The sequence below is a fragment of the Myiozetetes cayanensis genome, unplaced genomic scaffold (genome assembly GCF_022539395.1).
Source record: "Myiozetetes cayanensis isolate MyiCay16 unplaced genomic scaffold, myiCay2020 scf4, whole genome shotgun sequence".
Taxonomy (NCBI): Eukaryota; Metazoa; Chordata; class Aves; order Passeriformes; family Tyrannidae; genus Myiozetetes; species Myiozetetes cayanensis.
The window spans coordinates 49,204,912-49,230,331 of NW_026087631.1; the positions used below are offsets into that span (position 1 = coordinate 49,204,912).

Consider the following 25,420-nt stretch of genomic DNA (forward strand, 5'->3'; position numbering starts at 1 on the left):
CTATGGCTCTTCAATGTTTTATATATTTAGCCTTACTTTTTACGTTTTATGAATGATATTACTACTGAACAGGTGAAGAACCTTTTTCTAATATCCAACCTAAATCTCCTGTAACACAACTTCAGACCGTTCTCTTGGGGTCCTCTCATTCATGATCACAGAGAAGAGATCAGTGCCCGTCCCTCTTCTTCTCCTCATAAGGAAGTTGTAGACTGCAATGAGGTCTCCCCTCAGTCTCTGTTATTATATTTTTGTCCACAAAGACTTCTGGGAAGACAATTTTATCTGTCTTAAAGCAGACTGAGCAATTTCTCTGATCTCAAGAACTTTTCCTCACTGATTCCCGCACTGATTTTTAACTTGTCCTTTCCTTTCTGTGTAGATCTTGCTTTTACCAAGTAAATTTCTTGGTTTCACATTAATTCCTTTACACTTTTCCATAGGGCATATTTGTATACCTCTCATGGGGACTAGATGAAATGTGCTGTATTCATCTAAAATATATTGTAAAGGAGGTTATATCAGATAAAAGTAATAGCCATAGAAACATCGTTGTTACAAGAAACAGACTTGTACTAGAAATGAAACTAAAAGCTGTGTGAAAAACAGATCAAAACACAGTTTTAATTTTCTGTCCATATTCATAGCTTTTCCTTTGTCGTCTTCAATTTTGAAATGGTAATTCTAATTCAAATATTTAAGTTTACTAGATACTGTAGTCCGCCTGGAATGTGAAGCAATTTTACATGATATTTGCATTTCTTACAAAAATTTATAGCACTGTTATTTATTGACTTAGATATCTTAACTTCTTAACTTCTACCTTTGTTGATTTATCCCACAATTTTTCCTGGCTAAACATAGTGTATTAAATAGATTAAATAGATAAAATTAAATATTAAAATAGATTCCCTAGCATTGAACAAACATTTTCTTACTTGTGGAAATAATGTTTTTCCAATAAATACATTTGCATTTTATCGAAGAAAGCAGCAGTAGAGATTCATACCATTTGTATCTGTGATGTCCCACCCTTAAGGGGAAAGGAACACCCAGGACTCATAGATGCTCTGGGTCAAAAGAAATGAGAAAAGTCTTGACAGTTCACAAAAACTCATAAAGTTTTATTAGTAAATTACACACTTGGTGTGGAAATTTTTATGTTAGTCTCTGAGCTACTATACAAGCACATGGCAGTGGGTTTTCAATAAAGGGGTATGGTGAAAAAAAAAGAAAGATGGGAAAAAAGAAAGAAAGTGAAAGATATCACCAGTCCTGATTTCATCGTCAGTCTGGGGTTCTGGGAGTACCCTTGGGCTTGGGAGGGGGGTACCTTTTTATAGATAAGCTTTCCCCACCCTGAAGGCGGGTTTCTTACTCTCTGTGTAAATTAGTTACCGTGTGCAGTCCATTCTTTCCTTTCTGGAAATGGGTCAGAAGGCTTCTGGGGGGTGGGTCTTGGCTGGTTCTTGGGCTGTAATGTATCATGCATAACTGTGTTATCTACAGTATCTTATGGTTAGTTTTTTGTTTTGTTTTGCCCTAAATCCTCTGATGCTTATGGGCCCTACAAAAGCACTGGGACAACCTTTGAATTCTAAATCTAGTACTATTTCTTCACTTTTTAGTAGAGATGTTTTTCACTTTCTTCTTTTACCAACTGAATGATACGTGTGAATCATAAAATTAAAACTAGAAGTACACCCATCTAATTGGTTTCATATACCTTTTCAGAATCTGGAACAGAGCTAGCACTGTACAGCATTCTCCACATTATTACTAATTCTTAGAGGCAATGAGAGATCATTTCATACATCAACCTGAGTGTACCTACAGAACACTCCCATTTCCGTGGTATATAAATAAAATTCACATTCATCTAGACATGTATCAACCAGAGAACAGAAATAGTTTTTACACATCACAGTAGAGCAGAACTTTGTTCTTTACAAGCAACTGAAAGTCAAAGCAGGGCTGAAGTGTCCGTAGTTACCACAATTATTGTTAGGTGAGTGTAGCTCGTGATATCTTGTTAGCCTGTTTATCTTTTTTTTTAAATTGAAATTGGAGAGATTGATGGAATTACCCACTTAGTGGATAATTGTGGGTTTAGAAGTGGTGCAAGTGCTACATATACCGGTTCTTACAACAGAGTGGAAGTTAAAATATCTTCTGCTAAATTATTCAGTGTAAAAGAAGCTCTTAGTACATCATACTCCAGCAAAGTTGGATCAGATCATGACAGTTACGAGATACAATTGAGATGATTGTATCTTCTAGAAGAGTAAGTCTATAAAACTGATAAAGTGAAAGAATACACAGTTGCATATGATTGCCAGGAGATTATACTGTTGGAAGCTTATTGGGATGAGGAAGTAGGATAAGGAGATAGGAAAAGAGACTTTAGGGTTGCTTTAGCTGGTATTGGCTGCAAATTTGCTGTTCTTTGTTGGAAGAACAGTTTGCATTTCCATAATGCATTATGGTTGTACATATTAAAAATATTTTAAGTTTTGTGTGATTTTTGGATCAGGCATTCTAAAATGCAACTGAGAGTTGTTAGCATTAGGAAGGTTCTCCTGTTGGATCTAAACTTTCTGATACCTTTTTTGAGGGGAAATGTGATATCAGTTGTTTTTCCTACTGATCTTCCCAGAATCTCTTTAAACCAAAGAGTTAGAGAATGATTTTATAGGAGTAGCCATCTGTGATATTCTTTATTGGGAAATTTCCCTGTGCTAGAGTATTTTTGATCTTACAGAGCATGGGTGTAGGAATTGTACTGTGAGGTTAACTGCAGCAAGCTGCCATAGTGTGAGATAAGAAAAAAATTGCCTATGCTGTGTGCTTAATGATGCATGGTAATGTGCGAAGGCAGAATTCCATACATGACTTACTGTAACTTAACAAGTTACTACGTGTCATGTGGACTGTGGTAAATTCTTGATGTGCATGCTTTATAGCCCACAGTAAAGTAAGGTGACACAGTGTTGCTAACTTCAGCTTGTTCTGATGTGGTGAAACATTCCCATGTAGCCCAGTCCTGCTTGTTAATGCCTTGAACTATGTACCTGTTCTTGACAAGGATATCAGATCTACGCTCATAGAAGAAATTTCAAAGTTCTGTGTTCCAAGCATCTATCATGGCTCAGGGAGCTAGCAATAAATACAGTAAAATATAATAGTGTGATCATCTGCACTGCTCATGCAGAGCAGCTGTATACATGAAATCTTGCGAGGATAGTTATTGTGGTACCACTTCCAATTTCATACCTCTCTGTATCCTCTAGTTTTTTACTAAGTGGATGGCTTTTAGTTTTTGTCAGCCATATATCTTGTCTTGATAAATGTGTCAAGTTTTCTCATTTTTGAATGTACAGGTTTTTATAAAAGATTAGCATATGAATTTTTCAGCAAGAATTTAGATTGTATTTAATTTTATTTTTAAAAGCATTAGTAATGCCTTAAATATGGTTAATGACATACCTTTATGGTGAAGATTTACAATTAGCATTTTGACAGTAAGTTGTACTCTACAGTTATCATACTTATGCTATTCCAATATTTAATTTTCAGCAGACTCCATTTTAACTATTCTTATCTGTTGTTGATTGTTATTGACATCAGATGTCACCTTTGCCTTAGGAAATTTAAACTTTTGAAATGCAATGTCTCTGTCTTCTGGGACTGCAGTTTTGGGTTTTTTAATACTTTATATTTAGTTCGTGAGTTTTAGGCTAATTACTTATTTTCTCCTTTAAATTGGTAGTCAGGCATGAGAAACAGTAACTGTAGTTTTTAAATAATAAGACTATATTGATTATTGAGCACCAAATGTGGTCTTCAAAATGTTTTTTTTTTCACTCTGATAGAAGCTTGTGTTCTGTTCTGCTCTTGTAGTCATCTTGCTCATCCCAAGAGAAGCTACATCAGTTACCATACCAACCGACACCTGATGAACTACATTTTTTGTCTAAACATTTCTGTACCACTGAGAGCATTGCCAGTGATAACAGGTGCAGGACAACTGCAATGCGCCCTCGGTCCCGAAGTCTCAGGTAAGTTTGTATATCTGAAAATAGGAGTTGGTTCTAAATCCACGTATTATAGAGCATCATGGTTGTGTATATTGGAGGTGTTTACATACAGAAGTATGTAACTGAGGCTGAATTCAGGTTAGTCCTTTTAAATACTTACTCTGGTTTTGATCGTGACTTACTTCAGTATTGTTAAGATAGGTCTTAATGTGAAGGCAACTAACCTGCAGACACTATCTCGATGACCTAGTCATTACTGTTCTGGTTGTAGCATTCCCTTTCTGAATTTATGTACCTATGCTGTTCTCAGTGGATTTGCTGTGGATGTCTGTAATGGATTGTCCATATCTGTAAAAGGACACACCATTGTGATTATCTTGAGACAAAGTTTAGTGTTCATTTTTGACCTTTTAGAAAGCCAGAGCGAGTTACAGAATCACAGGATGATTTAAGTTGGAAGGAACATTAAAAATCATCTTGTTCCAACCCCCCTGCCATGTGCAAGGACACCTCCCACTAGACCAGGTTGCTCAAAGCCCCATCCAATCTGGCCCTGAACACTCCCAGAGATGGGGCATCCACAACTTGTCTGGGCAATGTGTTACTCTATCTCACCCTGCTCACAGTAAAAAGTTTCTTCCAAATATTTCATCTAAGACTGCCCTCTTTCAGTTTGAAGCTATTACCTGTTATCCTCTCACTACATGCCCTTGTAAAAATCCTTTCCTGCTTTCTTATGTGTCCCTTGTACCCCCTAGAGTACCTTGTAGGTACTGGAAGGCTGCTGTAAGGTTTCCCCAAAGTCTTCTGTTCTCCAGGATGAACAACCCCAACTCTCCCAGCCTGTAATCTTAGAGTAGGTGTTGCATCCCTCTAATCATCTCTGTGGCCCCACTGTGGACTTGCTCCAGCAGGTCTGTCTTTTTCCTGTGCTGAGAACCTCAGAACTGGACACAGTACTCCAGGTGGGTTCTCAGGAGAGAAGAATAAAGGGGGAGAATCACCTCTCTTGACATTCTCGCCACACTGCTTCGGATGCAGTCCAGGATGCAATTGGCTTTCTAGGGTGCAAGTGCACATTGCCAGGTCATTTGTAACTTCTTGCCACCAACACCCCCAAGTTCCGCTCTTCATAACTATTCTCAATCCATTCTCTGCCCAGCCTGTATCCGTGTTTGTGATTGTCTCAATCCACGTGCAGCACCTTGCACTCGGCTTTGTTGAACTTCATGAGGTTTACGTGGGCCCAGCTCTCAAGTGTATCAAGGTCCCGCAAGATGGCATTCGTTCCCTCCAGCATGTCAAGTGCACCACACAGATTGATGTCATTGGCAAATGTGCTGAGGGTGCCTTTGATCCCAGTGTCTGTGTCCCTGACAAGGATATTACACAGCACCAGTCCCAATACTGACCCCTGAGGAATACCATTCTTCAGTGGTGTCCTCTTGAACACTGAGCTGTTCCCAAGTGTTTGACTGTGACTATCCAGCCAATTCCTTATTCACTAAGAAGTCCATCCATCAAGTCCTGTATTTCTAGTTCAGAGACAAGGATGTCATGGAGGACAGTATCAAATGATTTGTACAAGTCCATGTAGATAACATTGGTTGTTCTTCTGTGCTGCACCCACACTATGATGTAACCCCATCATAGGCAGCCACCAAATGGGCAGGCATCATTTGCCCTTAGTGAAGCCAGTTGTCTGGCTTCAATCACGTATTTTTCCATATGCCTTACCATAGTTTTCAGGAACATTTGCTATATGATCTTGCCAGGCACACGGGTGAAAATGATTGGCCTCTAATTCTTCAGGTCTTCCTTATTTCTCTTTTTAAAAATGGAGGTTATTTTTTTGCTTTTCTAGTCATTGAGAACTTCACTTGACTGCCATAGCTTCTCAAATATGATGGACAGTGGCTTAGCCTCTTCCTTCACCAGCTTCCTCATAACCTTTGGATGTATTATACCAGGTCCCATAGTCTTGGGCACCTTCAGGTTGTTTTGATGGTCTCGAACCTGATCTTCTCCTACAGCTGGTGATTCTGCCATCTCCCAGTCCCTGTGTTTGTCTTTTGCAAGTTGGGCAAAGTGGATGGAGCAATTGCCAGTGAAGAATGAGGCAAAAAAGTGATGAAGTCCCCCAAGCCTCTTCATTTCCCAGGTAGCCAGATCTCCCATTTCCTTCTGGAGAGGGCCCACATTTTCCTTTTTCTTTCTTCTATATCTGTTTCTTCTATCACTGACATACCTATAGAAACTTTTCTTGTTGCCATTGACCTCCCAGGCCAGACTTAATTCTATCAGGGCTTTAGCTTTCCTAACCCGATTCCTGCTCAGACATTCTCTCTGTACTATTCCCAGGCTACCAATCCTTGCTTCCACCCTTTGTAGGTTTCCTTTTTGTGTTAGAATTTGTCCGGAAGTTCTGTGTTCATCCAGACAAACCTCCTGGCATTTCTGCCTGACTTCGTTTTTGTTGGGTTGCATCACTCCTGACCTCAGAGAAGGTGACGGTTGAATATCATCCAGCTCTCATCCAACCGTAAGGATTACAAGCTGCACCGTTTCATGGTCGCAGCAGCCCAGCCTGTCTTTGAGCTTCACATTCCCCCCTAGCCCCACTTGTTGATGAAAATGAGGTCTAGCATAGCACCTCTCCTCATTGATCTCTCTATCACTTGGAGAAGGAACTTATCAGCAACACATTCCAGAAGAAACCTCCTGGGTGACTTCTGCCCTGCTGTGTCATGAGCTCTCTCACTCAGCTCCTCATTTGTCCATAGGCAGAGCTCCACGCTCTTCAGCTAGTTACTGACCTAGAGGGTGACACCCTCTCCTCGTCTCCCATGCTTGTCCTTCCTAAAGAACTTCCATCCTTCTATTCAAAGAGGCCAGTTATAGCAGCAATTTCACCACATCTCCATGACGCCAGTAAGACAATAGCCCTGCAGGCACATGTGCGTTTCTAATGGCTCTTGTTTATTGCCCATGCTCTGTGCATTTGCGTAGAGGTACTTAAGTTGAACCTCGATGAACATACTGCTTACTGCTTGAAGTGGCTGTGGGCATCCCTCGTTGGCCCTGGTATCAAACTGGTAGAAGTGGGATGGATTGAAGTTCCTGTTTCCCAAAAATTTTAATTCTTCTGCTAATGCAAGAAAACCCTGTGATTGTGTTATGATAAAGTCACTCCTAGAGGATTGTCCTCTGTGTTGGGTCCTCTTCCTAGTCCACATCTTTCAGGCCAGACTGCATGGGCCAGTGTCCCCAACACAGGAAATTCATACTGAGATTTTTTTAAAGGTCTTTGTCGTGGACAGTGAGGCTCATGTTAGCAAAAAGTAGTTATGTAGGTTAGCTGAGTCGTTGGGTATCCTTTTTGGATTCTTTTCCTCAAAGTCTTGTGCTTCATATACAGGCACAAAGCCCTGGCTTTGATGGACTCATGCATATGCGTGACATTATTTCTGGGAAGTTACTGCCTTTATCTGCTAGTCAGATGGAAAATAGATTGTTTTGATTTTGTATTTTTTAATTATCTGTTTAAAAAACCAAATGAAATGCAAACAAGCCCATTGCTGACTTTTTCTCTTGTAACTGCCAGAGTTCTTTGTCAGATCTTGCTATTTTGCTTGTATGTAAACTTGAAAGACTCAGGTATAACCGTAACTAACAGTTAAATACATTTCTGCTGCCCTTCTGAGAAAAAGATGATGTTCAGAGGTGTTACAAGACTACTTCAGTCTTGAAATGTATGTACAAACTTAGAAAAAAACATTGTTAGCAGTTAGATGTTAAGTATAGTAAATAGCTGTGAGGATTTGGACAGAAATAGCAAAAGGAACCAGATGTACCACTGATGAAAGAATGAACCTTTCCAGTGAAGCTTGTGCATTCTGTTGCAAATAAATCATACAAAAATATAATAACTATACTGAAGTTCATGCTGAGACAAGTGTAATGGGATAATTTGCTTTGCTTGTAGCCCTGGACGTTCTCCTGCCTGCTGTGACAATGAAATAATTATGATGAACCATGTCTACAAGGAAAGGTTCCCAAAGGTAATGAATTATATTTAGCATACCCAGTATCCAAATTGATAGGCAACTTAGGCTTTAAGTAAGTGGTGGCTTTGTTACAAGAACTGGTGATCCAACCTTGTAATGGCGTTCATAAAGTATCACCAAACTCTTACTGCAAAGATAAAATCACAATATAGAAAATCCCATCTGAGAACTGGGCATTTATTTGGCAAAGCTTCCAAACTAGTTTTGAAGCGAATCATGCTGGTAATATATTCTGCGGATTGGCATCTGGTGATGCATTGGATTTCCATAGGTGCTGTTTACCTGGGACAAATGTGTATTGACTTATTAAACCAAAACCATTTTCTCTTGCTAAGTCTTGAGAAGCATCTGGTGTGATAAACCTGCAGATTCCTTCCTTTAGTGGCATTTCTTCATTTTTCCAAACATCTTATATGCATGTATATACATTATATGCACTGATTTAATTGTGAAGATCAATACACAGTTGTGGAGGTTTGACTATGAGATATGAGGACATTTTGCTCTCCTGTCCAGAGGTCGTGAGTTCCTAGATGCAAGTGTAACTTGAAGCACTGTGCTTCTGGTTGCTTCTAGGATTTTGCTGATGGCTGGAAAATAAAACAAGGTACTTTTCCTAAAAAGTGAAAAAAAAGGAAGAAATTTCTTTGAATTTCTTCCTATAAATACAAGGAGAGATTTGTCAGGATTTTCAGAGCAATTGAGCAAAAATCTGAAGTGTGAACAACCCACTCATCTCAGAGTTTCAGGTATGAATGAAGATGTATGGGATTACTTTTTAATAATAAGAATATCTTTGAGGGTTTTTTTCAAAGCATCTGCAGTTCTGTGAGGACCAGACGGTTGGTTCTGTAAAATCTGCAGACATCTGGGAACCTGCAGACACATTTGGCAGGACCTGTGAGCCTGTGGTGCTTTTAATTAGTCAGTTGTTCATTCAAATTGCCCAGTGTAATATTTTTGTCTGTAGTATTTGCAGTTTTAACAGAATAAAGCAGACCCCACGAGTTCTTTTATTTATTTATTTATTTCTACTTTGGCATTGACTTAAAAGATGAAAAGTTATGGGTGCTTCTTTGGTTCTGTTTAGTGATCATCACAAGATTAGTGCACAGTTAATCACCAGTTGGAGATAAGGGGAGGAACTGTAAGTAAAACAGTAAGGCTTTTGGTTTTCTGGACTGATAGTGTGGGGAAGTGTCATCTGTCACTTTGTCTCTCAGTGTGCTTGGTTTTTTGACATCAGTCATTTCATGCATTCCAACTGGGTAAATTCTTAGGCAGTACAGAAATGTTCTAGAATCAGAAATAAGCTTCTAGGCTGTTAGTTTCTTGTAAAGCTGATTTAATATATTGCATAACTACTTGTCTATAGGCCACAGCTCAGATGGAAGAGAGGCTTCAGGACATTATAACCAATCATTCTCCAGAGAACATCCTTCCCCTGGCAGATGGAGTTCTCAGTTTTACCCACCATCAGATCACAGAACTGGCTCGAGATTGTTTGGATAAATCTCACCAGGGCCTCATCACATCACGATACTTCCTTGAATTACAGCAGAAATTAGACAAATTGCTACAGGAGGTATGAGCCATGAGACTGTTTGCTTGAAAAATGGGTTAAACCTGTTTGCCTAAGAGTTGTGTTGAATGGTGTCATGAATCATGACTGTTCATTCAAGTAGTTGTCAAAGTTGTATTCATATCTCTTTTAGTCTGCATAATAACCACTAGAAAAATGATAAGGCATCCTAGTATGCTGGACTGGCATAGATGGGTTGTAAAGATTTCAGAAACAACAGCAGTGCAAGTTATAAATTGCTTGCAGAGGTGTGTGCATAAGCCCCAGAGAAGAATGCTTGCTGTTCCATTTGCTGTAAATAAAAGAGGAAACATGCACACTTTGCTTTTTATCAACCCTACTGATTGCCTGCTGTGTTGAGAAAGCAGTCGGCAACCCTTAGCTTTTCGTCAGTAAGAGATTATTTAATTATTTACTATTTCTAACATTCCTTTCATAATTGAACTGTTTGTTAACAGAAATAATGTCGTTTCTAAAAGTGTTGAAACTTTCATAGAATGATCAGCTGAATGAATTAAGAAGAACTTGAAATTTAACAAATAAATGCACTTTGTCATAAGTCGTTGCAGTTTATTAATGTATCGTTTTTAAAACAATGAGTGAGTCATGTAATATACTAATTTGTTTGTATGGGAACTGATACTACATTATGACCCAAAGTTGATCTGATAGACCTGCAGATTCAATATTAACTTGAAATCTTCCAACTGATATGTTAAGATGTGGTACCCGTCTTAATTTATGTTTTCTGTTTTCTTCCGAATGCAAAAGCAGTTGCTAAAGGTTTGGTTTTGGTTGTTTTCCTATGCTACTTTTTTGTTAACTTCTGCTGAGTAAATAGGATTTCTGCAACTGATGTATTTTAAACTTTTTCCCTTCATACAGCAATGCAAAACTTAAAACATCAGTGATTCATTTCTGGATTACTGAAACCCTGTTTTTTTAAACATTAAAAGTACATAGAGGTTGCTTGCTAGTCAAGAGGAAGTTTTGAGCCAGTGACCTTCTTGTGAAATGATCGTACTTTTATGATGCAAATTGCAGGTGGAACTGACCAGTTGATAATGTCAAAATACAAGGAAACATGTCCAAGCTAAGACTGACCATATATTCTTTAAAATGGCAATGTATTTGAGTGAAGTTTAGTGTATATGTTCACTCATTAACATCTTCCCCAAAACCCACTAAAAAAAATACTTCAGCAAATTATTCTTCAATCTGCGTATAAAGCAGTGCATTATTAAAAAAATTTACCAAAACGCTCATTTTTTCATCTTCTATGATGCTAATTCTGTATTATGAAAACATTTCCTGTTCTGCAAAGACATTATACCTTAAAATATTCATGTGTTTGAGTCCACTGCATAGTTGTTAACGGCATAATATGACGCTACAAAACCTTTCTCTTTGCACGACTTGGTTCTGGGCACTTAGTTGTGCTATGGATTCACACGATTCATTTGTTGTCAATTCTCAGCTGCAAGGTCAGTAGAAAGCTGCATTTCCTGCAGCTACTTGGCACTAAGCACAACCTGGGGAAGACTCTCTTAAGGTTTGAGCAGCTTGGTTCAGCCAGTATTTTTTTAACTGTATGGTCAAGGTCAAGTGGAGCTGAATGTTTTCCTGCTCCATCCATCTTAAATGTAACATATATTGAAATTTTTGTTCACTTATGCACTTAAGTGTTCACAAAACGCTACAGAGGTGCTTTAAATTTTGCTGATGGTTAAAATAGGCAGGTTTTTTGTTTATAAAAGGTATTTTTTGGACTTAGTTGATAATATTCGGAGTTATGCTTCGATCTAATCAAGGTTCTTTTGAAATCTACTGCAGAGTGCTAGATGGCATTTGTGCCTTTTTCTTCTTTCCTTTTTTAAACTCCACAAGTTAATTCTTCTCAGATATTTGATGGTTTTTAAAATTGTGGTATTTATATTAAGTGCAGTATTCATAGCTTCCTGTTTTCATAGAGTTTTAAAATCAAAAATGTAACTTGTTATATGAAAAGTCCGTATTATTAGTCTTTTAAGTGTTGGTTTCATAATTCTCTTTGTGGTTTTGAATAAGCAAGAGATAATGAGAAATTTAAGTCTATAGCTTCTACTGTTCAGAACAAATAAATACTTTGCTATTTGAGGGAAGGGCTATTAATATGTTTATACTGTTTCCTTGCATTTATTGGTATTATTCTTAAATTACATAACTTGTTCTTAGAGGAAAGCATTTAAAAGAAATTTGAAATGCAGCTCAGACCATAGTGCGGATATTACCAAGCCTTCTAGAAGTATTCTTTCTGTATGAATTCTTTTATAGCATTTTCCCCCATTTGTGGTAATCTTTGTAGAACTCAGTTTTTCATTGTCTTCCTATCTACATGTACCTCTACATGGAGCCTCTCTGCAAGTGTAGTTTTTATATATTTACATATATGCCATTGTCATTTCACTATGACAATTGACTATACGAAATCAGTATCAATTTAGCATGAATGTTGCTTATATCTTCTGTTATTATTTGGGTTAGTTTTCATTTCATCCTAAAATTATTAACAAATTGAGGCACAACCTACATGTAGAGACCTGTGTTGTATTGAATGTTGTCCCTTTTGCAAAACTGATGGTTTTAATGGTAATAATACCATATAAGCTTAAGAAACAAGCAAAAAAAACCATAGATATATGTCCATTACAGGTGCTTTTATTTTGTTGTTACAGTGTTAGAATTGTAGAAATGGGTTACTTTAATTTAAAGTTAGTGTTGCTCAGATCCTTTTTATATATTCTGGCATCTTGAAATTGAGGTGCTGTTTGTATCAAGTACATGCTTCAAACCCTCAGAAGTGTCCCAAATTTCATACAAACTTTTCCTGCAGTGCATTGAATGTGGTTTCGTTTAATATCACTTTATTTTTATCTTTTAGGCCCAAGAACGGTCAGAGAGTGAAGAAATGGCATTTATTAAACAACTTGTTCGAAAAATCCTGATAGTTATTGCTCGTCCTGCTCGCTTACTAGAATGCCTGGTAAGGTCATGCTTATTATGAGTAGTGTTTTTCACTTGGTAGTGTAGAAAATTTCTGGGTTAGTATTCAAGGCCCTTTAAACATGTTTTTTGGAATATGTCAAACAATAGGGTAGGACTTCATTGTTGATGGGATCCTTTACACTTTTATTTCAGGAACATGGGAGTGTCAGGGCTTTCCTTCCGTTTTGTTTGCTTCCTTACTGTTGCAAATACTATGGTATAGAGCTCTTTTCATCAGCTAAGGAAGCTGCTGTTCGGAACCAATTGGGTTTTTCTGTTGGTTTTTTTATACTTCATTATTTCTTGGGAAGACTGTTCCTGATTTGTAATTGGTGTTCTTCCCATTTTTCTTACCAGTTTCTTAAATTTGTTTCACTTAGCAGCTGCCAGAGCTGTAAGCAGCTTGAAGTTAGCTCTGCTGTACTTGATCTTGGGAGAGTAACAGCAGAGGGATTAGGCTACCTGCATATATGGGTAGTTGATACTATACTGGGAACCAGAAGGAGCAGAAGAGTTTATTTACTTATGCACGAGCATAACACCAGTGTTGTCAGACTGCATTAATTTGTGTGAGCTGTGTGGGCATGTCTGCTTTTCTTGTCCATGCTGCAGGAGCTGGGATGGCTCAGGTGTGGGAAGTTGCTCATGCGCTCAGAGCTCAGTTATTCAGTGGAACTAAGAAACCCTTGCAGAACACAATGTATTCAGGAGGATGGTGCAGACACCTAAATATCATGTCAGAGCCAGCCTGAGTCCAACAGGCCTAGCAGGCAACCCAAGCTAACTTTGAGCCACTCTGCCTGCTGATACCAAGATCACAGTGTTGATGCTGCATGCAGGTGTTTGAAGCTGGAAAGGCTTATGTGGGAGCCACTAACATGCTGCTAGACTCAAGTTATGCCTGAAATTGTCATAACTGCATTTTTGTGGCACTGGATCTGATCTAGTAAGTCTTTCCAAGATGATTTTGACTGTGCTATGTCCCTTCATCTGTGGCACAGTTAATCCACAACCTGGCTCATTCAACTGTGGGATTTTGAGAGCTGTCTCTTTTGTTTTGGAAGTGCCGTGTCTCTGTATTCCCAGCATTTTGTTCATGATTTACAGTTCAGAAGCAGTCTAAAATAAGATATGTGCTCTGAATCAGCGTGAAAGAGAAGTTTAAAAACAAAACAAAAAGGCAGGCTTTAGAGAACATCTTAGCATGTCCTGCCTCTGCCACTGTATCCAAACTTGTTTTACTCCTTCTTCCTGAGCCCTGACAAGCTTATTCCATGTCTAGTGTGATATTCCCTGCTCTATGCACAGGGTTCATATAGCCTTTATCCACATAACCCAACTTGTCATGTGATGGTTTTTTCCCCTTCTTTTTCTACTCTAGTCTGCATCCTTCTCTATTATCACACATCCAGAAATGCCCTTAAACACATTCTGAAGGCTGACAGACCAATACTTGTTAATCATGCGTTATATCCTTCCCTTCCATGCTTGTTCGCTTTCTCCCACTAACCCTTACCCTCAGCATCATCATTCTTCATTAGCTTTCTAACTGAAGTGCTGGAGTGTGCCCAGAGAAGGGCAATGAGGCTCATGAAGGGTCTAGAAAATGTCTCATGAGGAACAGCTGAGGGAGCTGGGGCTGTTTAGTTCAAGAAGAGGAGGCTCAGTGGGGACCTCAGCACTCTCTACAACCACCTGAAAGGAGGTTGTGGTGAGGTGGGGACAGGTCTCTGCCTGCAGTGGGAGGACAAGAGGAAATGGCCCTAAGCTTGAGACAAGGGAGATTCAGATTAGATATTAGAAAAAAAGTTTTCATTGTTAGAGTGATAGGTTGCCCAGGGAGGTGGTGGAGTTACCATCCCTGGAGGTGTTCAGGGGCATCTGTACTTGGTGCTGGGTGATGGTTTACTGGCTTAGGGGTTAATGTGGTGTTGGGAGGATGGTTGGACTGGATAATCTTGTAGGAGGTCTCTTCCAGCCTTGATGATTCTGTGGTTCTCTCCTGGTGGCCTGTTTGTCCATTGGCTCATTCTCCCTAAGTGCTGAGTTTTATAGGGATCTAGTCCAAATCTCCATTCAATTAGTTCCCAGTTTCTGCTATTGGATTTTATCCTAGGCTACTTGCAGTCCCTTATCCTTCAAGTAGAGCGTTGTGCATCCTGTGTCCTTCCTTTTGCTGAATCTTCTGAAGTGAGTTGAAGGACCATGCTGCAAAGACCAGAAGTGACTGTCTCTTAGTTCAGAGTTTCAGAGCAGCAACGGCAGGGAAAGCCAGCACAGCTTGCTTCAAGTGTTCTCAATTCAGACAGAATGTTCAGGAGCTTTATACTGGAATGTGAAAACCCCGCACTGTATGTTTCTGCAGGTACAGGCAGTTTGAACAAATTTAGGCATACTGTCACAAAATAATATGTTTCTCATGCAAGAAGGTGTTAAACCTACTCCATAAACAACATGGGAATTGTGTGAACTTACAGAAACAAAATTCGTAGTGTCCCTCTGGAAACTTTTGAATAATACTGAGTAGTATTTTAGAATATCTGTCTGAAATAGATACTAGATATGAAAAACTTCAGCCTATGTAAGAAAGTTCATAAAGTTGTAGAAAATAAACCTGGCTTTATATTTTTAAGAAGTTTCATATATCATGCAGTAAAGCTGTCAGTTTTCTGAGGTCTTGGCTCAGGTGTTCATGGCATGTGAATTTCTGTTTTAATTTACCTGATAATCACATGAATAAAGATTTTACAGTTTCATGTGTGGCAAGAGCTGCTGCCAAATATTGAAAGATTTTTCTCTATTTGTACACGGAAAATTATATAGTTGGAAGTAAAGACCAGAAAATGAATTTGTTGCCTCTCGTTATTCACACCTGTGTATGTATATAGCTAGATGAATGTATTTTGATAGATACATACACACATACACACCCCCCCACACACACTCTTACAGGATTAAAACTACTTGCTTTGAAATTGCCTTGTCTTGCTAGTAAGTGGAGGAGAAGCTGTATATCTACCCCTGCAGCAGGTCAAGAGAGGATGTTTTCTTGATGAAAGTAAATAGAAATCTTGGCATACAGCCACGTTTTTGGGTTCTTCAGTGCCAAAGAGTAACATGTAAGCGAATCAGTTGGGCTTGGCAAGTCATATGATGAGAGTAAGACTGAAACAGCATGTACTGCTTACTTATCTGTTCAGATTTTTAGGCAGTTTAGCAACATCCTGAGACTTTTAAGTTAATTAAGACAGTTCTGGCAGTTTATGGGTTCATGATAAATCCTTGGCAGTAGGCTGTAGATGATGAAAATTGTTTTGTGATAAATGTAAAACTAAGATTGTTTCCATAAAACTGAAAATTCCACAGATGCTTTATTTCAGACATGTTGTTAGCTGCCGCTGCATTGATGCTTTCAAAATGAAACATGATACCTAATTTCTCAAGCGATTTTCTGGGTTGAGACGTCGAGGTTCTAAGTCCTGAGTAGCCTGAGAATCTAGGACAGGAGCCTTGTGATTCAGCATGTAGACTAAAACCATGTGCAGTTATGTTAGGGCACAAAACAAGAGTCAGGGAAGGTAGCTCAGCAGTCTGCCTGACTTCCATAGGTATTTGTGACAGAGATGAACTTACTCGAGGAAAAAATCTGTTTTGTTACATCAGTGTTTCATGACTCATCATGTTTTAACACTGTTAAGCATGGCACCGGTTTATACAAACATCTTGAAGAATGCAGTAGCCATGAAGAGGTGTTTTGATAGGAATTCATGCTGGTAGAGAGAGAAATTCTGCTAAAAAAAAAAATCTGACAAACCTTTTAAATAAAATTCCTTACTCCTTTAAATGCATTCCTATTTTTATAATCTATAAAGGTAGTAAAATTAAACCATTTCCAAGGGACTTGGGGATAGGCAGTTTTGAATTTCTGTTTTTTTGGTTACTTTTTGTTGCTTGTTTAGGCTTACCTTTTAGGTATGTTATAAAAGAGAGTTACAATATAGTCAGTTCCCAAAGGAGAATGTTTCATTTCTAGATGTGGAACAATTGGATCAATGAAGTTCAAATGTGTTTTTATCAACTTAAAATTTTGTCTTCCTTCTGAAGTTACTGATTTATTTAATTATATTTCCATAAAACACAGTCCATATATGTTGATTAAAAATACTTCAAATTTCATTTAGAAGTAAAAATTGTAATACAATATATTTACAGTTTGTTTCTGTAGTATGTTTTTGTAGGCGAGCAGATGCAGGGAGGTAGTCTTCTCTATTTGAAATGTTATTGTTGCTGTTATAGGTAATTTCATTCAGTATTGTGTGAAGTTTTGAAGGCAAAAAGCATACTATTCCTATAAAGTATGGCTCTGAAGTAATGGTGTGGAATTTCATTGCTTACAGTATGTTACAATATAGAAAAATCAGAATAGATTAATAGATTACTAGTAATAGAATAAAAAGCTATTGTTTTTAATAGGGAAACATCAAATATGTCCAGTAGAAAAGGCAAAGGATGTTTTTATTAGGCACTAAAAAATTCAGTTTCAACAGAGAAAATGATGGTGATTATTTTTCTTCTAGGAATTTGATCCTGAAGAGTTCTATTATCTCCTGGAAGCAGCTGAAGGCCATGCTAAAGAGGGTCAGGGCATTAAAACAGACATCCCTCGATATATTATTAGCCAACTGGGCTTAAATAAAGATCCTCTGGAAGGTAAGTGCATCTCCTGATAGAGCTGCAGGTTCCTAGATTCTTCCTTCTCAATGTAATTTATCATTCCGATAATCTGTGTGTGCCTGAAAAGGGTAAAGGTAAAGATGGTAGCAGATCAAGCATTTGCTAACCCTCACAATACTCTCCCAAGCTCAAAGGCATTAAAAAGGTAACTTGTTGTGTATAGAATTCTTCTGTTTGAATATCATTCACAAATGCATTGTGTCAATGATACTAGTCGTCTTCTTCCAGCCTGACAATGCAACTTTCTTATTTCAGCTCTAGCTGAAATTTACTGGCATAATTTGATGGTTATCAAATGTTATCTAACCACAGGTATAAAGGGAAACACATGCACTGAGTTTTTTGCTTTTCAGTGGCCCCAGGCTTCTGCATCTTAAAGTCTGTGAGAAAACTATCTTTCATTTCATTTATTTTTCTGGGTAATTTATGTGTACATGTTGAAAACTTTTATAGGGAGAACTTAGGTTCCAGTGGAGGTCACTGCACAATTTTTCTTCTCTGTGAGAGTGGTGAGATACTGGAAAAGGTTGCCCAAGGAAGTAGTGGGTGCTCCATCCCTGGATGAGTTCAAGGCCAGGCTGGATGGGGTTCCCAGCAACCTGGTCTAGTGGAAGGTGTCCCTCTCCATGGCAGAGATGACCTTTAAGGTTCTTTCCAACCCAAGCCATTTTATGATTATTTTAAGGACAGCATTGAAAAAATTTAAATTATTTCTCTGTCCTAGTTAGACTATCTTCTTTGCCATCCTGAGACTATGTTCAATCACTGGTGACAAATAGAAATCAGTTCATTGTGTTCAGTGCTAGTTCTGTAATTTGGAAGAAATTGGCCAAAATGCCATCATGCAAAAATGAGTCTAGCTAGTGCCAATTAGCTTGTCTTCTGTGTTAAGACCAGGACTAAGAGAGGACTTGATAACACAAAGTAATAGCAAAAAACTATGATAAACTATTTTTTTTTTTTAGCTAGTTCTTATGATGCATGATCACCTGTTGTTAAATCAAACGAGTCGCATATTGCATTTAAAACTCTTTTTTTGGTGAACTAAAGCAGTTTGTAAAGTTCAGTACTGCAGTGTTGTCAGGAATTTGGTTAGATCTAATTCATTTAGATTGGTCATTGTTATAGCCGATATTCATTCTATATTAACAGATCTAAAGAAAATCAAGTCTATTATTAGTCTACTTCCTGTCTTCACAGAAGAACTTCCTCATCCAAACTTAGTACTGTTTTTTATCTGAGATACAGATTAACAGCTTTGATGGTTTTTGCTTGGATTTGGAGTACAGCAAGGAAGCCAGACAAATTGGGAAAATACACATAAATATTGTTTTCCTTTTGGTTCTGGAAAAGATCAAGAAGTATCTTAATTCTCTGCAAGTATCTTCTGGGTTTGGTGAGCTGTTGGTCTGTCCTAAACCAACAATTCATAAATTCTTCCCTGATCAAGTACATATAAGATCATCATTACATCAAGATATAATTTGGAGTGTGTGTTGAGGGTGTGGTATCACTGACCCTGGTTCTGCCACTTGAACCTTACCATTCTGATTGATTCTTCTTGGCCACTTGGATAAAAAAGTGTTTCTCAGTATGAGTCAAGAATCTAAGAATCTAGAGTCTAAGCTAATAAAATCTTTGAATTTTTTTTTTTGGTCCAGTTTATTATGAGAGAGATATAGCAAAAAAGTAAGGAGTACTGTTGCTCTGACTTCTGTATGTGAGTGTACTTCATCAAGGACACATCTTAAAATTATAGTTCATAAACTGATATTTATATAATATAAACTTTTAAAGCATTCCATGATAATTGAAATACTCTTTGCTTTCCTGCCACCCTACAAAAAAGCGATATTTATAAGCAGTATAAATCACTGCGCAATGACTTCTTTATTTCATCTGCAGAGAAAAGCAACCTACTTCATACCTTTCTTTACTTACCTCCTTTGTTTGCTACCATAGCTGTAGTGTCCTTTCTTTGAGTGAAATGATGCATGCATTATTTGGAGATAATGCTAGATAAATTTATACTGTACTGAAAGCAATACCACAACAGATTCATCACTTAGCAGAGAGTGATGCCTGCATTTCTGAAGAGTTCCCGGAGGAGACATTTTTTCCCAAGTTTTGTAAATTACCATCTTTACCTTTTTGAATGCTGAGTCTTGAAAATGGTTTAAATCAATGAAAGAAAAAGGACAGATGTTTAATGGTATTTAGGTGAGTTTTAAAAATCTCTTCAGGCATTGCAAAATGGTTCCATAGCTCCCTGTTTTGAAAGTTGGCTCTTGGTTCCATCCCATTACTACCTACTGCTTGCAAATAATATGGATTTCTCAGATAATGGTTATTTTGCAAAAGTTTGTTTAAAAAGATAGCATTTCAATATGCTATTTGTGAAAGTAATTTCAGTTGAGAAGACTGTCAAAGTATATTATTTCAGCTTGCTTGGTTCTCTCCCATACAATACAAGTTTCATCAGCACTTCTATTTTAAAACCCCCATGTTCACAAAACTGTGACTTCCCATGGAAATCCACTCCAAGTTCATCCTGTATAATTTTTTTTCCCTTAAGATTTGTTTGTGCTCAGTGGAGATATTTTTCACCATTTATTGACTTAAAGAAGCTAAAAACATTCCAAAAATTAACACTTTAAAAGTCTGCTTGACTTTTGAAGTGACATTCTAATTTCCTCTGTTTCTTATACTTTACATACATTTTGTTTTCAGTAGTGGTTACAGATGAGAGCTACTCCTTTCAAATCTCTAGCTGTTCCAACAGAAAATTGTCTGCGTGGTTAATTTACTTTTAAAAACTGCAATGAGTGTTGTGCAACATTTCATTTATAATCGTCATATATATAGAAATATCCAGTTTAGATATTCTATGTGAATATTCAGTTATATTTCATATTCATCAATTCAGTTAACAGTCCCGAGATAAAAATGCATCTTACAGATTTCAGGTGGTCTTATCTGTCTGATTCTCATCTCATAATTATGATAAAATGTGCGTCTTTCGCTATGTAGGGGATATATAATCAACTATGTATGATTCAAGTATGTATATGGGGTCTTCTAGCTACTGACTGTCCTGTTTAGCTTTTATTACCCAAATGAATTCTTATTTACTGTCCCCCCTAAAGAACAGGGTTGGCTTAGGAGCTTTGCAGCATGGGTTGATGCTGGCAGGGATAATCTGTTCAACTTGTAGACTCCCAAAATAATACTTTCCCTGAGAATTTGTCTGTGTTATGACTCTCTAAATTATAAACTTCTAAGAGTAGGGCTTTTAGCTTATTCTGCTAGACCTATAGTGTTTCTGTGTAGAAGTTGCAAAATATTTAGATTCCATCTTTAGTCTAAACTAGAAGCTTCTGCTTTAACTGTAAAGGAGCCCAAGAAGGGGGTTGCCTACTGTTAACCCCTCCAGGGCTGAGATCCTCAGGAGTTCTATCAGATTAGTGCTGTCTTTCCCTTAATGCTTAGTTTACACACAAGTCTTGAAATTCCCACATCTCAACAGTGAAAACAGTGTTGCTCTTCATTGCTTCATGGCCATTTGAATTCATCAGTGGAAGATTACATAGGTACTGAATAGCAGATTGTAATTTTCTGGGTGCATTTTTTTTAATCTATGCCTCAAGATGCCCTGAAAATTACTTGGCAAGTATTACATGAGGACACCATTTTTAATTTAGTATTTCAGAAAGGTGTCACTTCTCAGGTTTTCTGTGCTTCACCTAGTTTTGTATTTGCTGTAGTTTAAAATGAAATTTTTAATCTTTCTTTCCAGAAATAGCTCAACTAGCTAATTGTGAGAGTGGGACAGCAGAAACTCTGGAAGTGGATGAATCAGTAAATGTAAGCTTTTCCATTATGTTGCTGCTTTTGCTGAATGTGAAAAAGGAAAATGTGTTGTGTTCCCCCCAACCCTGTCTGTTATATTTTCTCCTGGTATGGGTAAACGGACTGCATAAACATTGGTTAATCCTCACACTAATGTCATGATGCTCAGCAGGCAAAAGGCTTTCAAAAAGTATAACAAAGCTTTCTACTTATTTTCCTAGATGTTTTAGTGTCTTTAGCTTCCATGAATTTAGTGTCAATCATGTGGCAATAGCTTTACCACAAAATCCACCAGTGCTTTCTTTGTTTCTATTCAATCAATGTATTTCTTTTGCTTTTTGAAGTACTTGTAAACTGTTTAATAAAACAAAGTATTTTAAAGAGATTTTATAACAGTCCATTCACAGAGGCAGCTAATGATCAAAGTGAGAGACTCTGAACAGATCCTGTGAAGAGACAAGGAAGAAATGAGTAAGTTAGCAAATAGGCTAGATACAGAAAGTTAGTTTACGGTCTGGAAGGTTGTGCATCATTCTTCTGAATCTGTGTTTGGAAATATATACCTGCAGTAACGGGTATGTTACAGTAATATTTTGTCAGATGTTTGCTCAGGATGGCAAAACAAAAAATAATTGGACGAGTTGATTGCACTGAATATTATGAGCTTATCTTATTTTTAAAAGTTGGTTCTCATACCTTGGATTTTAGTCAAGAGAGAGTAGATGAAGTTCTAACAACTTATTGGTTGATTTTCAGTTCAAGTGGATAGAGAAAGCAAGTGCAGTTTGAGGAGATGTGTGGGTAATTCAGTGGTACTTTACATGTATTTACAAATGTTAGCAGGCATGGGCTCTCTGTTAAACTGATTCTGATATGTAACAGAAAAGACATCATTCTCTGGTACATGTCATACTACACTGGGATAATTTCTAACATTCTGGCAAAATGCAACTTATAAAACCATAATTCCGTAATTGACACAAAGGGTGTTTCTTACTCTGCTGCTTTCATTCATCTGCATTTAAAATACTGTATTACACCCAAGCAGTATTTAGTGGAAGGATGCTGACAAACTGGAGAAAAACCAGGCAGAATAATTAGAAGGCTTAAAGGAAGTGCTGAAGTGCTTCACAGGATCTAAGGAGCGTTAACTAAGAAATTGAAATCGTAAAGTTTGTGTTGTACAAATGCTGAAGAAATATAGGAAGGATAATGTAGTGTAATGAAGAAATGTAAGTAAGGGAGGTGATGAAATGAAATTAGTACAGAAAAATACAGGATATTTGGAAGTATCTGAAAGTGTAGCTGTGGAATAAACACACAGGAAGTGTAGCTTTCAAATACAGGAAGCATAACTTTCAAATACAGGACTGTTCACAATTATATTAAATATGCAATTAAGAAGAATCCTATACTGGCACGCAAGTGGGCTAAACAGTTTAGTAAGTCCTCTCTGTCACCTCCTGATCTTGCACTGAATTTTCATTAGCAAGCATTTAATTGAAAATGTTCCAACCAGCTCTACTTTCAACTTCTAACTATTACCAAACTGCTTGGATAGGGGTCATGGAACTTGTTGGAGGTTTGGAAAACATTTGAAAACTATATTGTGGGTTTGGAATGCTGATTTTGGAGTCATGTGCCCTCATCTTTCCTCCCCTGCACCCCAACTAATTCACACATCTTGAAGATTAATTAAAAATTAAAACTAGAAAAAAGGTTTTGCCATACTCAGGACATCTGAATTTTTAGAAAGTTCTGACAAGTAGATGAAAGTGACTCTCTAAAGGTAGAATTAATGCATTTTTATCTTCCATATTTTTCTCTTTCATTTTGTCCCTTTTCACAGTCTATCCTAAGTTACAGCACACTCTACCCTAACATTAGTTTGAAATGTGCAAAAGTTCATTTGAATGAACAGGAGCTCATCAGCAGTTTGTTACTACCAGGCTGTAATACTAAAATGGGAAGGCAATGGCCAACAAGAGCTTTGGGGGATTCACATGAGTCCATAACTCCAGATATGAATTGCCAGTAACTACTTTACCAGAAACCTTCATGGCTGTAACCTTCGCATGTAGATAAGTGGACAGTTTGTTGTGATGTAGCAGATACCTGTTTGATATAAAAACAGCTTTGATTCACGAGTCCCTCAGTCCCTCTCTGTGCTGACTGTGTGACTGTCTGATCAGAGCTTCTACCTGGTGATGATTGGGGTTTTTTGTTTGGTTGGGTTTTTTCACCTGATTTTGAAAAAAAGTACTGTATTAACTTTGTTCTTTCTCGTCTCTTCCTTTGAAGAGCTCTAATACCTCACTCAAGCTGCAGAGGAAACCTCGGGAAAGTGATTTTGAAACAATTAAACTGATTAGTAATGGAGCTTATGGGTGAGTAATCTCTGACTGTGATGAGTCTTCTGCATTTTAGTTTTGCTTAACTTTCCATTATTTCTTATTTCAGGGATCTTTGTGTGAGAGTGAGTTTGCATTGCAGCACTTTTCATTTTGCTTTCCTGTTTTGTTACTAATATTTGAGTTTACAAGTTTTTGAAAAGTTGCTGGGCAATAATTAATTGCTGTGTGCTGCGGTAAATTAAGGTACTGAATATTAAATCACAAAGATTTTTCAGAAGTGGATATCCTACTAAAGATAAAATCTGAATAAATGAAAAGGCGGATTTAAAGTCACTTTTATAATATGGGAAAGAGCCGGTGTTTATGCAGATATGAGACAGAATAAAACTTCATTTGTAGGGAGACGGATTGATAAAAATGAGTGCTTACTTGACCTAAAAGTATTGTTGAAATAGAAATAAATTTCCTGAAGTAGGGAAGCAGTGTTTTGTTGCTTCTCCATGGATGCTCTTCTAATTCCTAAATTTTAACCAATTAACTTCTAATGAATTGCTATTCCTTTATTAGTTTCTCGTTACTTGGAAATTGCACAACTTACTGCCCAGTGTAAGTTGTAAGTAAGTATCTGGAGATAATCCCACAAGGCTAAGAGAACATTTGGGTAACCTGGGCCTTAAATGAACACTAAATGTTATCTGAATACCAGATATGTGCGAAGTACTGTGCGGTGGTGGTGTCTGTCTTCAGTCACATCTTCTGATCCAGTGCTACCTGTTAGAGCCTTGTTTGGCTCCTCCTCTACATACATTGAAATGTATGAAGACAGGAACTGTTGGTCTCTGTAATCTGCAGGAATAGAAGAGATGTGTATTGTTTCAAAAAAGAGAGGTTTCCATCTTGAGATGAAGAGCCAACAACCAGATGAGACTCAGAGCTTGACAGGGGAGGAGGGCTGTGCTGCTCTCCAGCAGAAACCCCATTAGACTGACCCTGCTCTGTGCCACCTCGGCTTGAGGTAGGAAGAAGTAGTGACCTGATAGGTCACTCTTTGAAGAAATCTTGAACATAGGTGAAGGACCACCTGCAATATACCCTCTGGAGTTTTCTGTGTCTGTTTAATGGCCTGAGGCTGATTTGTCTCTCTCTGATGATATTTAAAGGTAACTCTGAGTTCTGGAACGGGAGGCATTCAATATTGTTGATTATGGTAACTTGAGTGAAGGCTACTTGTATCCAGATGTGTTTACCTAGCTCAGCAAAAATCCTGAAGGAAATAGCATAATTCCTGAAGGAAATAGCATAATTAAAGTTATGTAAATATTCAAATGCAACTTCTCACTAGTCAACCTCTGTCTAATTTTCTCAATATTTCTCCGTAGGCAAACTAGTAGCTTACTTTGTATCACCTTCTCCCAATTGCCTCACTACTCAAAAGCCTTTCAGCAGTTAGCAGTAGATGCTGCCCACCCCCTGACTGCACCCCTTTCTTCTTCCCTTGGCAAATGCTAAGTCCCCTCCATTTGTCCTTTCATTTCTGTCTTACTGGAGGAGGGTAGTAAGAACTGTGTGGGGTGGGAACCCATTGGAGAAAGGGGTGTCAAGAGTCACTGAACCTGCCCAGGTTCCCAGCAGTTTTTGTTTGCTGAGGGATGGGTGGAGAAGGGAGCAGCTGCAGAAGGACATACTGTAGTCAGCAATGTGAGGCCTGAAACCTGCAGTCAGAAGTTCAGTAGACCTGTTACTCTTGCTCCATGAGTGTTACAGTCAGAAGGA

General features: G+C 37.8%; 1 protein-coding gene across 9 annotated transcripts in view; it reads left to right on the forward strand.

Moving 5' to 3' along the window:
- Positions 1–25,420, forward strand: part of MAST4 (microtubule associated serine/threonine kinase family member 4) — a 269,784-nt gene that overhangs the window by 209,859 nt on the left and 34,505 nt on the right. For all 9 annotated transcript variants that reach the window (XM_050330031.1, XM_050330032.1, XM_050330033.1 and 6 more), the window contains 7 exons: positions 3,901–4,058; positions 8,023–8,098; positions 9,480–9,689; positions 12,607–12,708; positions 17,288–17,420; positions 21,241–21,308; positions 23,595–23,680. In XM_050330031.1, the coding sequence (XP_050185988.1) occupies positions 3,901–4,058; positions 8,023–8,098; positions 9,480–9,689; positions 12,607–12,708; positions 17,288–17,420; positions 21,241–21,308; positions 23,595–23,680 (833 nt within the window). The remainder of the gene's footprint in view (positions 1–3,900; positions 4,059–8,022; positions 8,099–9,479; positions 9,690–12,606; positions 12,709–17,287; positions 17,421–21,240; positions 21,309–23,594; positions 23,681–25,420) is intronic.